Source organism: Fusarium solani, assembly GCF_023522795.1.
Source record: "Fusarium solani strain SB1 chromosome Unknown bctg00000003_1, whole genome shotgun sequence".
In the NCBI taxonomy this organism is placed as follows: Eukaryota; Fungi; Ascomycota; class Sordariomycetes; order Hypocreales; family Nectriaceae; genus Fusarium; species Fusarium solani.
The window spans coordinates 3740621-3756734 of NW_027072154.1; the positions used below are offsets into that span (position 1 = coordinate 3740621).

A 16114-nucleotide genomic window follows, 5' to 3' on the forward strand; every position below is an offset into this window, starting at 1 on the left:
CAAATCATCTACAGAATGTCAAGTTCATCTCATCTCGTGCAAACCCCAGGACCTTAAACCATGGCAGGGACGCGGATCTCGCTAATCTTCCAGACCTTGCCGCCTTCGGTGCTGGTCAGGCCCTTGTAGGTAGCCTTCTGGGCAGTAGAGATAGTCTTGCCAAAGTTGGGATCGGCGCCGGCGAGGGTGATCTCGGTGTTGAGGTAGCGCTGCTCAGAAACGGTAGGGCTGCAGTTGTTGTTGCACTCGGTGCCGGTGCCGTAGCCGCGCATGTAGGGGCCGGACTTGTGCTCGAAGAAGCTGAGCTGCTTGCCCGTGTCGGCGTCGGTCACCTCCTGACGCCAGGTGTCCTTGTCACTGAGGAGAGTGTAGACGATCTTGACCTTTTGGTCGCCGCGGACAGGGCTGGAAGGGCCGTCGAGCTGGCCGAAGGAGCCAAAGAGGGAGGCGCGGACACACCACTCGCCCTTCTTGGCACCGCACCAGGAGTTGTCGGGCCAAGCCTCGAGAGTGGTCTGGACGAGGTCGCCGGTGCCGTTGGACATGCCGGGCCACAGGAAGAGCATGCCGTTCTGTGTGGGGGGCGCGGCGCCGGGGATGAGGGTGGTGATGGCCTTGACGATGGTGGACTTGGAAGGGCCGAGAGACACGGAACCTCCCCAGGTGTCGGCAGCAGAGGTGCCGATGAGGGCGGCAGTCAGAGTGGCGAGGGTAGCGAAGTGCATGATGACGGTTTGAGCTTGAGGTTTGGTGTTGCAGTGAAGACGAGGTGAAGATGAGATGAGCAAGCCAAGATACCAAGACGGCACTCGACTGTATTTATTCCCATTCTATCCGCGTCTCTGGAGACGTCGACTGCCGTCCGGAGAAAATAATGCTCTTGTCCACGGGCCGTGGAGAATTCTCGTCCGTGCAAGGGTCTCCCGAGCTTTTGTTTCAGGACCGCCAATTCACCGCCCCATGAGGAAATCACGGACCTGGGGACGGGGTCCGATACGGGCCCAAACGGGTGTTTGAGCTCGGGAGACATCTGCCGACTTTCCGGCAGATGTCCCGATTAGGGGTCCTGGACCGTTGCAGAAGGTCGAGAACGGAGGATGGATGCGACGCCGCGGACTCCGAGGTCGACCACGTTTTTAGGGGATTGTCATTTTTAGTCAATACGAACCTGCGTATTGGGCGATTGATGGGAATTGTTTGACTCCTTTGGTGATGCAGGGTTGGGGGTTGTATTCAGGAAAGCTTAATGGTTTGGATGACACCAGAATTCGGTAAAGAACTGCCTTAATCGGTCGAGGGGCGGTGTCAATGAGTGAAGATGGGACGAGGGATACCGTAAGTTGAGACAGCCGTTGTGCAGTGGTAGGCGGAGGCGGACACACCGACAACTATTCACTACCCAGCACAAGGATAGGTCTATCGGAAGAACTAGACTATGCAGTCTGGTCATCGTTGGCTTTTGCTCAAATACCTCCGCGATCATAATAGGGTGGCAGGGACTGGCTTGGTTGTGCCGAAGGCGACCTTTCACCAGTCAACCTCTGGGGAGGATGGTCGCGACAGGTGGAAGATATGATCTTGGTTATGGACATCCATCCAAGCTGTAGCAGTAGAGGAAATGTTTCAATCCATGAGATACATCAGGGAGCATAACCAAAAATAGGCAAGGAAAATTAACCATCATCTCTCATGCATTGGGGAATGCTCATGGCCAAGCTTTTGTCCGGTGTGCGTTGGCACGGGATCTCCACTGTTTCCCGCTCTCACCCATGCATTCCCGTGCTGAGCTCTCCCTTGGCTTCTCAACTCTCACAAACCATCCACATTCTTTTCATCATCTACGAGCTTCAGCTCTTGGCCAGACCGCGTCATGATTGCACCACGAAGCGCAACGGGCGCGATGCTGTTAATATAGGCAGCTGAATGCAATATTGCAGGGATGTTGCCCCAGAAGAATGGGGCCAAGCCCGGGCTGGAGCCTCCAGGCGCAATTTCGTTTTTGGCCCCCAGCTTCAGGTCCCGGCTCGGTCCATCGCAAGGCTGAACTGAACTCTTCCCCTCTTCATCCTTCATCGCGCCATATTGAGGTATCCAAGTCTCCAGCAAAGTCCCTCAAACGCCGGCGCCATGTTCAGCAACAGGCGTCGCGGCTCCGCGGCCGCCGACGAGGAGCGCCTAGCCAGCTACGAGCTCGATTGGCCCTCGTCGCAGCGCTGGAACCCTCACTACAGCGTGCCGCGCAACTCGATTGACCTGGATCATTCTGAGCCGCGCTTCGACTCGGACCTGGCCAAGGACGTCGAGCACAATCGCCATGTTCGACTGAGGAGGGCTACGCGCTCCATGTCGTATGGGAGGAGCAAGCGGGACATGGACACCAAGGTCGCTGGGATCCGCGAAGCCATTCTCGAAGAGCAAGAAGAGCATGAGGACTTCTCCAATCAAGCGCTCTGGATCGAGACTGTTTCAGAGCTATACATGAATGAGCTTGACAACCGCGCCCGATGGGATCCACGATGGCTCAACATCACACGCCGCGAGCGATTCGAAGGGCTCGAGTCCGCTACCGTTTCGGTTGTCGATTATCTTTCCGATGACACTGTTCAACGGAGCGAACCGATCGCCACCAAGATGGGCCTTGCTACTGCACTCGAAGAGCGTCCTGCCGGCTCCCAGGTACGGGTCATCATGGTGAGCGACCTCAGTCGTTTCGTCATGGGAGCCCTGGGTCAGCTGTACTCCATTGACCCCGAGTTTTGGTACGAACATCTTGTCGCATCGGGCTATAGTGCCAGCGACAGCGGTCTGAAGCTCAAGAACGCCGTCTGGATGAACTGGGCTGAGCGAGAGACACGTTTCCGCCATCGTGCCCTTCCGGGGATTGGTCAGCGCACTGAATGGAACGTACCTCGAAGGACCAAGTCTCGATCTTGGGCGCATCTCCGCTGGGGCCGTCTGGGCCTTCTTCATTACCTGGGCCGAAAGGGCTTCTATGAAGATGAGATCGACAAACGAGTGTGTGACGGACGGTGGACTATGGAGCGTGACGTTGTTCTCGACAAGTATGGGCTACTATTGACGGAGAAGAGAAGGAAGCGCGCAGAGGAGAATCTCAAGGATCATAAACGGAAACTCAAGAAGGAAGCAGAGATGCGTGGGTTGCCCCAGTCTTCGGTACATCTCAAGCTCGAGAGCACATCGACCAGGACCAAGACGACCAATGTGTACCGACCCTACAGCACGTTCCACCCCGTGCTTCCACGAAACCCGGCCTACTGGACCAACAGGGATCTCAGGGTCATGGCCCCTGAGGGGATGGGTTACTGGTCAAGTATGGACGATCAAGGGAGGAAGACGAGTGAGTTTATATACCGGCATCGCCTAGTGTAAGCTGACGTGAGCCCAGTTGTCCTGGTCTTTGACCCACCACGTAGCATGACGCACGACAAGACGAAAGAGGTCACACCATCGCTCACATTCATGCCGCGCGCTATGGAGTTTGAGTCTTATACTGAAGAGGAGCTCTGGCGAACTGCGCATCCCGACGAGACGTATCTCGACCCCCCGCCCCCGGCACGATCCAAGAAACAGATCAAAGCGGACAAGAAGGAAGCCAGAAAGCAACGGCTCAAAGACAAGAAGGATAAACTGCAGGAGAAGCTGGCCCATGGAGATGAAAAGACATACGAGACCGACTCGTCGTATAACAGTGACACGGAATACGACGAGGAGTACGAACAGACTCTGCGAGATGACTACAAGGCTCCGCAGCCTTGTGTCCGTGATCGCGACTTTGCGCGGAAGTATTCTTTGTCCACCTTGGACCTGGTCTACCGATACATCAGCAAGGTCCCAGCTAGCGAGCTCTGTCGCGACGATTCGCTCATTCCGTCCGTACTCACGCGACTCACATTGGATGATCTCTGGCAGCTGCTCGCCGAGTTGCGATTAATGCTCGACCACATCGACGCCGATCTGGGTGCTGACCTACACATGCATCTTCTCGAGTCGGCTGGGCTCATGACGAGGCAGAACGTGGGCTGGGTTCGTTCAACCCTTCAAGAGCTGAGAGAATGGATAACACACAACAAGGCCACCAGTCTCACCTCCAATTCTCCCGAGTTGGCTGAGGAGTTGGACGAGCTCATGACAGATCTGCGATCACTCCAGTCGCGCTCCGAGCAGACACTGAATCTCCTCGTCGCGTCGACCGGCCTCGCTCAATCAACGCTTGTCATTGACCAAACCTCCGGTATCAACAAGTTGACCGAGCTCGCCTTCTTCTTCGTCCCACTATCATTCATCACGTCCGTGTTCTCCATGCAGGTCGCCGAGCTTACCGACACGCCACCCAAGATATGGACCTGGGGACTGTCGCTCAGCTTGGTCTTTATCGTGACGTACCTAATACGCACTATGCTACGGTCCCCATCAATCCGTGTCTACGCCATGTCGGCTCGGGTGACGATGCTGAACCGCTTCACATCATCTCGCTCCGCGTCGCGTCGGCTCAACTCGGTGGGCAACCGCGCCATCGCGCGTTTTCTCATCCTCTTCTGTACAGTCATTGCATTCATCTTTACTGCGATTGGCCTGTCCCTTCTTTACCTCTTCATCGTCTACTTTGGCATCTGGGCCGGCGCAATAGGGACTGCATTGTATTTCATCATCACGCGGTGGCCAGAGCCGACCGTGTTGGCGCCATGCTTCTTGTCCATCGTGGTGGCGGCTGGTGGTGCATCGGTGACGTGGTACTGGCACAAGGAGATTGAGGATCATGTTTTGAGGGCGCTTGAGCGCACGCTTGACAAGTTCAAGAATCTGTTTCCTGAGAGCTGGCTTTTGGATGCTGTTGATGACGAGGATTTAGCACAGGAGGGAGTTAAGACGTATGGTCGGCAGGCTATCGTAGCGATATGAGACTCCACTGCCGAGTTGCTCGCTTATCAGGCAGGGCTGTGCGAGATCCGAAAAATGACCCCTGCATGGTATAGGGTGGCAGGGATTCTTGTGATGGGTTTTGGCCTGTGTACGCCTGGCTCGCTGATGGTACCTGGATTTCAGTATTGCTTGTTGGTATCAATGACGTCTCCGAAAGGAGTTATCGGGCACAATGATTCACAGAAATCCCCTCCCGTCGAGGTGGCGGGATATTGCAATAGGGGCCATTCAATTATTTCAAGGGTAAGGGTTGGCGAAACCTCCATTCCACCACGGATGAAGGCGCGCTGTGAATTGCGTGATGCTCACAAATTTCGGGTTCGCAGCGGACAAATGCTTCACATTGCCAACATACGCACGTAATTGTCCTGTTTCTGCTCAAACTCTGCGTCAGTCTGCCAATCTTGTTTGACGTTCACATTGCCTCAGGTGCCAACCCTCCTTCCCTAAGCCTTAGGTTAAGTTCTTGACTTCTTGCCCTGGTCATTTATCTGTCACCACACCCTCGCTTTTCCCTTCTTCCTTCTCAACGTTCAAACACGCGTCAAAGGAATCACCATGGCAACAACGTGGGAGGTCGAGCAGTTGCCCACAGACAGCCTCTGTGCTACCTCGAGCTATGCATCGTTGCATAGCCTCCTTTCCAGTGGAGATTTCTCCGACATGACCATTCGATGCCGAGGCCGCGAGTTCAAGACGCACCGTGCGATTATGTGCTCTCAGAGTTCTTTCTTTAAAACGGCTCTCAGCAGTAACTTCAAGGTTGGTATCTGGATTCACTATGGGTGACTTGCGCCTTGCTGATTTGAATGATGCTAGGAGGGCGCCTCCGGAATCGTCGATCTTCCGATGATGATCCCAAGATCGTTCAATCCTTCCTCGAGTTTCTTTACACCGGCACCTACAGCGTCGACGATTCTAACCAGGACACAGTGCTGGACGCTTCCGAAGCAACCAACAAACATATTCTCACGAGATTGGAATGCCCACCCGGTTCCACCGACTACGCCGTCACCAAGTCCCCAAGGATCTTGGTGCCCAAGCCAGGAAGTCGCAAGGTGACGCCGAAGCAACAAACGAATGCAAGTCAATTCCGATGGAGCCCTTACGCCTTCGAGGCTTCGCCAGTGCCGACCGAAAACGAAAAGAAAACGAAGAGAAGACGGATGATGGACAAATCGATTCAGATCTACGTGTTGGCCGACAAGTACGATGTCCCGGCGCTGAAACTCCTGGCTCGGGATCGATTCTTCGAGGTCGGAAAGGGTTTCTTGACGGGGGCAACAAGGTGGTGCTCAGCATCATGGGAAGAGACGGCATTCTTCTCGGAGATTGTGAAGATGATCTACGACAACACTTTCTCGGGGAAAGACCCATTACGACGAGCACTCCACATGCTCATCGGCATGAAGACCGGGGACGACGTGATGAAGAAGAGGATGCGAGAGGAAATGATACTCAATGGGGAGTTGGCAGTTGGGGTCGTGGATTATCTCGAGGAAAAAGCTAAGAGATCTGATGTGTCTTGGCGGGGGACATCAGGTACCAAGCGTTGAGCAAGTTGGCCAAGTTGGGGGTTTGATTGATCCATTGCCCTGGCTTTAGGTATCGCAGAGCAGGTGCTTCATTGAATGCAGAGCCAAGCAAACACAAGTTCTTATGAATCCCAAGACCAACAAGAGAAGCAACACCGGACATCTAACACCGAAGATCCAACCCCGGCATTAAATGGCTTAAGTGAATACACCTGCATATTCCATCAACCGCCAACGTGCGTTCTCCCGCCAATCAAGTGGCTCAACCTCCAAATAACAATAAGACTCACCAAGCCAAGTGTTTGCAAACGAGGCTGTCATTTCCGAAAGGATCCTTTGAGCAGCTGACCCTCCTGGCAACTGACCAACACGAGTATGCCGACTCACTCAGGGGCGCCCTCGTCCACCGGAAACGAGTATAGGGATGAGGAGGAGGACGGGATAGACGCGTTCTGCGCCACTTCCATTCACGCGTCCCTGTCAAAGCTGCTGCACAGCGAAAAGTTTTCCGACATGACGATTCGCTGCGGTGGGCGTGAGTTCAAGGCCCACCGTGCCATCGTCTGCCCCCAGTCCTCGTTCTTTGACCGGGCCTTGAGCAGTAACTTCAAGGTTGGTAATCACACTCGGAGGCGGGGGCCGTGTTGACGGCTATCCCTTTACAGGAAGCTGCTTCTCGGGTTGTTGAGCTGCCTGATGACGACCCGGATGTCCTTGAGCGCTTTCTTGAGTTCCTCTACACAGGGGCGTACTCCGACGATGTGAACCACACGTGGGGAAAGCCGTCCATCGTCGCCATGATGAGCCCTGAAGAGGTCCAGGAGAACCTGAACGACACACCTGGTGTGCCTGAAGATTTCTCAGCAGGTGACGAACGCCCGTCAACTCCCTGTCCTGGGCCGCTGAATTCTAATCAAGTTGGACCTACCGGAGCTGACCATGACGAGAATGATTTGGATTACAAACCACCCAGTACCACATCCACGGGGTCCAACTCCAACTCGGAGCCCGAGGAAGAATACAACGAGTACTATGGCGATAGCACTTCCAATAACGAGCAAGAACCGGAACACTCCCCTGAAAAGCTAAGCCTCGGTGCCATGTCCGTCATGAAGCTGCCTGAGCTGGTGGCACTAGACAAAGAGGAGGCGATGCAGAGATTGGTCAAGATCCGCAACGACATGGCACTCCCCCTTCGCTTATACATCATGGCGGACAAATACGACGTGCCTGCCCTCCGTCTATTGGCGAGGGACCGATTCTACCGGGCCGTCGAGCTCGAGTGGGAGCATGCGGAATCCTTTCCGGACATTGTGGACGAACTCTACCTCGGCACGCCGCAGACTGACACGGCCATGAGGGAGATTGTGTGTCGAATCGTTGGGAGCAGGATCCTGAGCGACAGGGTCAGGGAGAAGATGAGGCCCGTCATGGAGAAGCACGGTGACTTTGCCGTCGGTGTGATGGAGTATGCCATCCACTCTGGTAGGATTCGATAGTGGCGGGATTTCTTTTCCTCGGCATCTTCCGCTAACACGCGGTTGATATCTCGGCGGTTTTGATTTTAGGCTTCTACTTAGAAGCACTTTTGTCAGATACGAATGTAGATAATTCCCCTGGATCCAGTTTCTCGTGATGTTTGAAGACGCGCGTTGATAGGTAGGCAGCCGTTTAGAAGACAAACGGAGAGAGCGAAGCGGGACAACATCAATGCCGTTGAAGTGGAACGTTTGAATACGCGGATCTGGGCTCTCGCTTAATCTGTTGTCCTATCTTAATTGGTGATAATGCGGTTGTTGGTTGGAGTGCTCCGTAGTTGCAGAGTTTCTAGGTTTGTTAAGTCGGTGCCTAGATAGATTGCGCGTCCCACTCGAGATCACGGCGGCTAGTAACTTGCGGTAAAATGTCGTTACGGCGGAGATGACAGATTAAGTTGATTAATGATCAATGGCTGGCTCTTTTGAGGTGGTTGAAGCTCAATCAGGTGGTCACCGTCGGATCTGCGGCGAAGCAAGCCAGGACGAAGCCTCTTCCGACTGTCAACGGAGCTGGGAAAAGACAATGGATCATCAGCCACGATCGGAAAATGCCGAATATCTGAGGCGAGAGTACTTGCATCCATCATGCCAGTCCGTTTGGGCTGGCATCATCGCGCGCCGTGGCTCTGGTCAAAATGCTTCTATTCAGCCTGATAGCGAACGCCATGGAGGAGGCTCGTGGGTGCTGGGGCCGGGAAGGATTCAACCATGGAATTTTGACAGGGCGAGTGGAGCTTACGTAGCCAGCCCGAACCGACTTGGCGAGATGCTTGGCTAACTTAGCGGCCGATCTTTCGTCATCCTTCCCCCTTAGCGAAACGGCACCTTGCACGACGACAGTAGCAGAGCCTTGTGCAGCAGCCTTCTTGCCGCGTGTCAACATCGATCGGTCTCGAACTCTGCCTTGTGCAAGGGGGTTAAACCTTTGTAAAGTTGGTTTTATGGTTAGATGGATTGCCAGAAGGAATTCAGCGCTTGGCCAAATATGGTTCCACTGTGACATGCACGCTTAGCCAGACGACGACTGCACACTGTTGGTAGCCGGGGGAAGAAGCCTCATCAACCATTGGCCCAGCCGTGGCTGCTGAGAGGCTGTTGGTTGTGTCTGCATAATTGAAATGGGCAACAGTTGCGTGAGCGTCGTTTCACAAGCACAGCAAGGCGTTCTTTTTTATTCAGGGGCTGAGTCGGAGGCTTTTTTTTCTCCTGTGGTACAGTACAGAGTACCTCCGTACAAGGAAGAGATCCAATCGCTACTTTTAGACTTTGGGCCATGGGTCAATCGTTCATTGTCTGGCGTCAGACTGCAACATTCGCAAGGAATGTTTCATGGGGAGCGGAGGCGGTTCTTTCATTGTTGTGGAGTCTAGGCTTTGGCAGTGTTGGGGCAGCGCATGGCGGATCATCGCAACTCCAAGAGATTGTCACCCAGTTTTACCAATTCTCGTCTCCAGCTGGTCATGTGCAAATTAGCTGGATCCTTCATGGCGCAACCGTCGTGGCAGCGACACCAGGGGAGAAGACAAGAACGACAGGGGCAAACAGGGCTTGCTCTTCTTCCCCGGCAGTTGGCTTGGCTCCACGGCCACAGCCCTAGGTGGCGTGCGGCCAGTTAGATGGCCCGAGCATGAGATGATCTGTCTCGAATTAGTAGAGCTAGCGGCAAAACCCCTCCACTGGGACGGGGGAGAAGTTTATCTACACGCCCCCTTCGCTCAACGGAGAGGAAGAAGGATGGAACTTGGGGGCGCAAGAGGGTGATCAACACAGGCAGAAACGTCAAGCGCCGCGGGGCGTGCCTGGCTCTGGTGTTTGGCGAGGGTTTTTTTTTACTCTCACGATTCAGGGATGGAGTGCGAGCCTGGTGCAGCAAAGCACAGTAAATGTACAAATATCAAGTGCAATCGACCTCGAGATGGGCTTGCTTTGTTTGTGCAGCACACAAGACAAACTCACGCAAGCCTGTTTTATATTGTTCTCTCTTACCCGGGCGCCACCATTTTTGCTTGTCCCTCTCTCCCTTTCTCTGGTTATTCGCTTTTCGATTCCCCTTTGTCATGCGAAAAAGTCCTCCCTCCCTCTGCTGCCTCATCCCTCGGTCTCCCACCCATGACACATGTCTTCACACATTGCCCTCCCAGGCGCGACGGTGACGGTGCGGCCCCGGTATAGATTCTACCGCCTCAATGGAGGTTCAAAGCTGAGATTGGCCCGGAGGGGGTGTCTGCTGCTGTTTACCCTTCTGTCTGTCACTTTAACTTTATGTTACCTAGTATGTGATACTGCACCCGCATCTTCCCCTTCCCGCCCGCATCTCGTCGTCATAGCTGACCAACGCGACCAGATGCTTAATGACAGTGTTTGGCACCCTCAATCACCGATACATTTCGATTCCTCCCTATCACCGACTTCAATATCTGCCGGACACCGAAATTTCGTCATTGTCCTCCCCGTCGATGGACCCAGCCATGACCTCTGCAAAGTCATCAGCAGCATCGTCGCCTTGGGGTATCCCGCGCCCGTCATTGTCAACTGGAAGAAAGACTTTCACACCGACGCTGAGGGCATCGGCCCGTCGCAGCTGGGCAAGATCACTGGTACCCTCAACTACCTGGAGTGGGCGACGGGTCCAGATGCGCCCGACCAGGACAGACTCGGCGACGACGATTTGGTGCTCATGCTAGATGCCCACGATATCTGGATGCAGCTGCCCCCCAGCGTCCTCCTCCACCGGTACTTTAGCAGCAACCAACAGGCGAACAAGCGACTTTTCGAAGAATATGGCTTTGAACAAGGCTTAATGGAGCAGACCATCGTCATCTCTGCCCAGAAGGGCTGTGTTGCCCCGCGCGACAAGATCTCCAATCTCTACTGCCACGATGTGCCCGAGAGCACCCTCCCGCCCGACGTCTTTGGCTTCCTGACTGACTACAAGATTGGTCGGTGGAAGTTTATGCGCCCCAAATATGTCAACAGCGGCAGCTTCATGGGCCCCGCGGGCGACATGCGCCGGTATTTTAAGCGTGTCAAGGATAGGATGGACAGAGACCTTCTCGAGATCGACTCCAACGAGGACCTCGCTGGCGACCAAGGAATTTTCGCAGAGGTGTTTGGGGAGCAGGAATTGTGGCGCCGACATGTCCACCTCGACGATTTCGCCGACGACAATGCGGGCAGAGCCACTGCTGAGTGGTCACGCGACGAATTCGAATACCACCTCGGCCTCGATTACACACAAGAGCTCTTCTATCCGACTTGCTACTCCGAAGACGGCGGCTACTTTGTCTCCGTCGACAACCCCGTCGCCTTGGAGAAGCAGTCGGGCGAGGCGGGTGTCTCACCACCACGGATACGGGGTGTCCCCGCCGATATATACGAGGCCGACAATCCGCTCTCAAAGCTGGTCGAAGCTTCAGATAAGGACCTCACATGGGGTGAGGTTCCTCTATACGTCGACTTTTGGACGACGGCGATCCCTGTGGCGATACATCACAATGCTTGGAGGAACGGCCTCAAGAGTCGGAGGTCGACCTGGTGGGACAAGACATGGTTCTTTCCTTACCTACGGAATTTGCTAGAGGTGCAGATGCAGCACAATAGCACAACATCACTGACTACCCTCGACGCGAGAAACGGCAGCCTCGAGATCAAGCCGTACCGCGGCGAGGGCGAGTTCAAGACGTCGCTACTATTCGGCAAGAACAAGGAGACCAAGAGCTGGGAGTTACGGGCGACCGATTGGGACACGGTGTGCAGCAACAGCAACACCACGGCCGAGGCCGAGGCTCCCTGGTACGATGAGGTGTTTAGAGATGGTAGAGGCACAATATAGAGTGCATGTATATTTTTTTCTTGTGTCTTTTGGGAGTTTTATTCATAGCGTGGCATTGCTTCATGACAAAGAAAAAAAGACTAGAGCAATAAGATGATACCTGGAGATTTGATGCTCCTCAATGATGTCACTATAGGAGATGAATCCCCCACCCACAGAGTGTTGATCTCAGAGATGCCGAGGCAGTGCCTTCTTCACCCAGGTCTCACATTAACGACCCACCTGGTTATGTGTATCTTGATAAGCTTAGTCAGAATGGTAACGGGTGAGGTTATCCAGCAGAGGTGTTGGTTTCGTATAAATCTTTACCGAAAACACGAAAAGTTGCAAGGTAGGGAGCTTTGACGTTAAGTGCGCACTTTTTATCTTGAGAGAGTGTGGCTATGTTGGTGTAGATACCCATAAAGTGCGTGCATCGTTTCATCATCCCAGAATTCAAGTGAGTGTTGCCTTTCCATCCCTGTCGTATCCCTGCCGGCTTGGTAGTCTTAGACGCGCGTCATGTATCATGGTCTTGCCAAAGCCCAAGTCCATACTCGGCTTAGTTCTTCTTGCATTTTCCATACAGAGGAAGGGAGGTGACCTAGAATAATCAGCTTCTGACATAGGGTATTGAGAAGTTGAGAACACACATAGCAGGTTAGGCCAGCGCAGCAGCCTCCATACTTTCCTCCACAATCATCCCCGACTCTGCTGTTGCAGTCTCTCTTTTGGACTTGCTCTCCCTCAGAGCTGTCGGCCCTGGGCATCATTGCTGGGGCTTGGGTGATGGGGTTTGCGAGGGTGAGGCTGGCGAGGAAGGCAACGGTAACAAGGTAGGACTTCATGGTGACGGTGGTGTAAAGTAATGGAGAATCGATGCTATGATGAAGATGTGCTGTTTTGTCTTGTGTTGGAGTTGTTTGTGTTTGATGAAGTCCTGAACTCGATGGAATATCCAGCAAATTTATACCCGGAAACCCCTCGCTTCTTGACATGACGCTCTTCTGCTGGACCGTAAGCAATTGCGTAGTTTGTCTTAAAGACAAATACTGAAATGATGACGATTCTGTGAGCTCTCTGTGTATCTCTTACCATATCACGGGGGAATATCAAAGGCAGTGCATCATGTCTACCAACTACACCGCTCTGATCGGAGCGATCGATGAGGCTGTCAGACTTGGCACAGTTAATCTTGTGCGAATAGGGTAGAGCACAAGGTGCAAGTTTCACTGCCGTGTCCGACGTTCCGAGGACAGAACGGATCTCGCCCAGAGGCAACTGGTATTGGCATGCTGCCGATCCTTTGCAACGCCGACAGTATGAACTTGCTGTGTTGGGTCTGGATTGACCGCCTCTTCCCCGATTTTAGTCAAAGAATGTGTCAAGTTCGTAGTAGCAGTTGCGGTGTAACACGAGTGATGTCGTCTATGTATCCCCACTCATTCTCGAAAGAGAACGATGAGGTGATGCATCCGTATAGTAGGTCGGTACAGTATCTACTCCAGATGCACCATGACATAACCCGTCATCAGTGTCTCTGCTCCGCCATATTCAAAGCGGTACAAAGGATGAAACAACTTACAAGATCGGCATCACAGTAAGCTTACTTCAAAAGTTCCCGTACCATGTGAAGCTGGATCATCAGTATATTATACTAAAACGTCTGTCTATCTATGCACAGCCTTGGTGGATATGTTTTCGGGTTGTATAAGGGGCCTAGACTTCCGAATCGGGTTACATGCAGCGACTTGGTCGTCGTATTGTATCATCCGTCTTCCTTGACCAATCATGATTGAAGGATCTAGTCGGATGAGTAGTATAGAACTTTACTAGAAGACTGTGTGAATAGCAACTACGAACATTAAGTAACTCCAGGTGAAGTCTCTTGTTGAAATGCAGAGTAACCAACCTGATCCCTCAAACGAAGGTCATTGATCCTGCTTGGCACTAGGCGCAGGGTAATGTTACGAGAATTTAAGTCTTTGGTCAAGAAACAGTAGAGAAAGCCAAAATGAATGGTGAACATTCGCATGCCTTTCAACCTTGCCCCGAAGCTTAAGGACCGTCAGTGTGTGTTCGCGAGCAAAGTAGCTGTTTAATATTTTTGTGTTGATCCTCCTTCCCAAGAGGAGTTGCTGTCACTAACTGGCTTTTGTCTGGTGAAGCACCATAGTTTAGTCACTTGATGGCTCTGGCTTTATTAGTAGGTAGTAGAAACGGACTTTGTTCTGGAAAGGCACGGCCTTGTTTAATGTCATCACGAGAGGCTTCAACGGCCTTATACATGCGATGCAATACAAATGCAATGGCTCAACTTAGATGAACTTTACTATAGGTATCAGGTATACTTTTGTTGAGAAGAAAACTGTATTTGCAATATTGCAACCTTGAAAAGGACATGACTCAAAAAGTTACTTTGATGCTATATAAATACCAATAAAATGCACTTGAGCCCCTGTTCACCTTTTCCAATACTCCAATCTCGACCTGAAAATGACTTCTTGTATGACCAGATCAATGGCCCGCAGGGCTGCAACGAAGAAGGTATTCCCACCGGAAATCGAGCTCTACATCCTGCAATGGCTCATGACGCCGCACAACACGTCAAAGGACAGACTAGCCCGTCCCTCGAATTTTGCATGTGTCTGCAAAGCTTGGCAACGAATTGTAGAGAAGTCAACATTTCATCACATCTCGCTGCGCCCAGCCTGCATTTCAACATTTGAACGCCTTGTTGGTCCTGGTCCTAGCCGTAGAGGCTACCTCAAGCATGTCCTCTTGGAGATACCAGTCTGGGAAGATGATCGTGGACCTCTTTACAACCACAATAACTACATCTTCACGCGAGCAGTTTCATATCTCTGGAAAGTCCTCTCTACCTGGAAAAACCACAGCCTCACAGTTGAGCTCGGCATCTTTTCGTCGTTCGAGACACAAATGCATTGCTTGGATTTGTCGAATGATCGTCAGGTGCCTGAATGTATTCTAAGTAATCCACATACAGATCACGCGAGTCGCTTTGAAAATCCTCCCACTGATCCGCTCTTTTTGGATGAATGGAAATGGCAGAAACGGTCTTACCTGGGCTCGCGGGCCCTCGAGTTTGGCGAGAATTATTCTCTTCCCAGGGCACCAGTCATCACCCGTCTTCTCGTTCGTCGACGGTACCTTCGAAACATTAGTCCAAAAGCCTTTTCCGACATGTTTAACGCTGCCCCCTGCCTTGAGGTCATCCATCTTGAGAGATGGTGCTATAATCGGATAGAGAGCGATAAGGAGTGGGACAATGGTCAGTTCTACCCATTCTAGCACAGCATGATTAAGAATGCTAATACATGGAATAGGTTCATCGCTGATTGGGCTTCATATGCCATCTTCCCTGAAGCGATTCAGTTTCTACGACGAGTGCGGTACCATGTACCACCGTCAAGGAAGAATGCGAATACCACGATCGAATAAGCGACTTCTCAGGTCCCTGACAGAAAATATGTGGAGCAATCATCTCGAACACCTCTCCATCTCCTTCGCTTTTGATGCCCGAGACTTTTTTTCACCTCATCTTTCTCACAATTGGGCATCTTTAGTCACTCTTGCGCTGACCTCAAATCTCGTTCTAAAGCGTTCAAGCGCCATGGTCAACGAGCTGCTTGTGAAAGTAGCAGAGGCCGCGAAGCATATGTCCCGGCTTGAGATGCTTGAAATCTGGAACTGCGAAGCCAGAGATAGCGAGGCTGGTATTTTCCGTTACGAGAAACTGGATCGGGCTGGAAACATCGTCTGGCAGGGCACGTGGGACTTGTACATGTCGAACCAGGTTAAACGGGCGTGGCAAGAGGTGCTTATCGGGTCAGACGGCGGACACTATGAGCTTGGTGTAGAGGTGATGAGCCTTCAACACGAGGAGCTCGTGAGTTTGGGCTCAATCTATCCATACCTAAAGCTAAGGAAGCATGTACTTGATGGTATTTCATGGACGCAGGTATAATATGGAGAAAGGTGGTAGAAGGTGAAAGGTCCCTCAACGCCATGATAAAAATAGAGAGTCCAACAAAACACAAAACCCACACAACTCGTCCTTATACCCAGAGTCTGTATCTGATTCACTGTCGTAATCATCCCGAGGCACCAACGAGGTGTACCCGGGGAAGGCGTCGTCGGCCATGTGGAAAGCTCAGCTATAACTCCAAAAGAAGAAGAAAAAACAATCCTACAAAAAATCAAAGAAAGACTGACGGTATGATGTTCGGCCCATTCATTCTCGCGCAGCACCAACACTCCACCTGTTC

General features: G+C 52.5%; 6 protein-coding genes across 6 annotated transcripts; 4 read left to right on the forward strand and 2 right to left on the reverse strand.

Moving 5' to 3' along the window:
* Positions 1-53: 53 nt before the first annotated feature.
* On the reverse strand, positions 54-725 carry MRS44_006754 (uncharacterized protein; the record flags this gene model as incomplete). Its single annotated transcript, XM_065621871.1, has 1 exon — positions 54-725. The coding sequence occupies one exon, from the start codon at positions 723-725 to the stop codon at positions 54-56; it is 672 nt and encodes a 223-aa protein (XP_065477943.1).
* Positions 726-2127: 1402 nt separating this feature from the next.
* On the forward strand, positions 2128-4920 carry MRS44_006755 (uncharacterized protein; the record flags this gene model as incomplete). The annotated part of the gene is made up of 2 exons (XM_046274526.2): positions 2128-3358; positions 3407-4920. The coding sequence occupies 2 exons, from the start codon at positions 2128-2130 to the stop codon at positions 4918-4920; spliced, it is 2745 nt and encodes a 914-aa protein (XP_046139625.2).
* Positions 4921-5499: 579 nt separating this feature from the next.
* On the forward strand, positions 5500-7975 carry MRS44_006756 (uncharacterized protein; the record flags this gene model as incomplete). Its single annotated transcript, XM_046279269.2, has 4 exons — positions 5500-5707; positions 5761-6483; positions 6868-7088; positions 7142-7975. The coding sequence occupies 4 exons, from the start codon at positions 5500-5502 to the stop codon at positions 7973-7975; spliced, it is 1986 nt and encodes a 661-aa protein (XP_046139623.2).
* A 2383-nt stretch (positions 7976-10358) lies between these two features.
* MRS44_006757 (uncharacterized protein) lies at positions 10359-11846 on the forward strand (the record flags this gene model as incomplete). Its single annotated transcript, XM_046281856.2, has 1 exon — positions 10359-11846. The coding sequence occupies one exon, from the start codon at positions 10359-10361 to the stop codon at positions 11844-11846; it is 1488 nt and encodes a 495-aa protein (XP_046139622.2).
* Positions 11847-12387: 541 nt separating this feature from the next.
* Positions 12388-12673, reverse strand: MRS44_006758 (uncharacterized protein; the record flags this gene model as incomplete). The annotated part of the gene is made up of 2 exons (XM_046281855.2): positions 12388-12429; positions 12479-12673. 2 exons carry the CDS (start codon positions 12671-12673, stop codon positions 12388-12390), a joined length of 237 nt encoding a protein of 78 aa, XP_046139621.1.
* Positions 12674-14321: 1648 nt separating this feature from the next.
* On the forward strand, positions 14322-15813 carry MRS44_006759 (uncharacterized protein; the record flags this gene model as incomplete). Its single annotated transcript, XM_046281854.2, has 2 exons — positions 14322-15117; positions 15173-15813. 2 exons carry the CDS (start codon positions 14322-14324, stop codon positions 15811-15813), a joined length of 1437 nt encoding a protein of 478 aa, XP_046139620.2.
* Between the last annotated feature and the right edge of the window lie 301 nt (positions 15814-16114).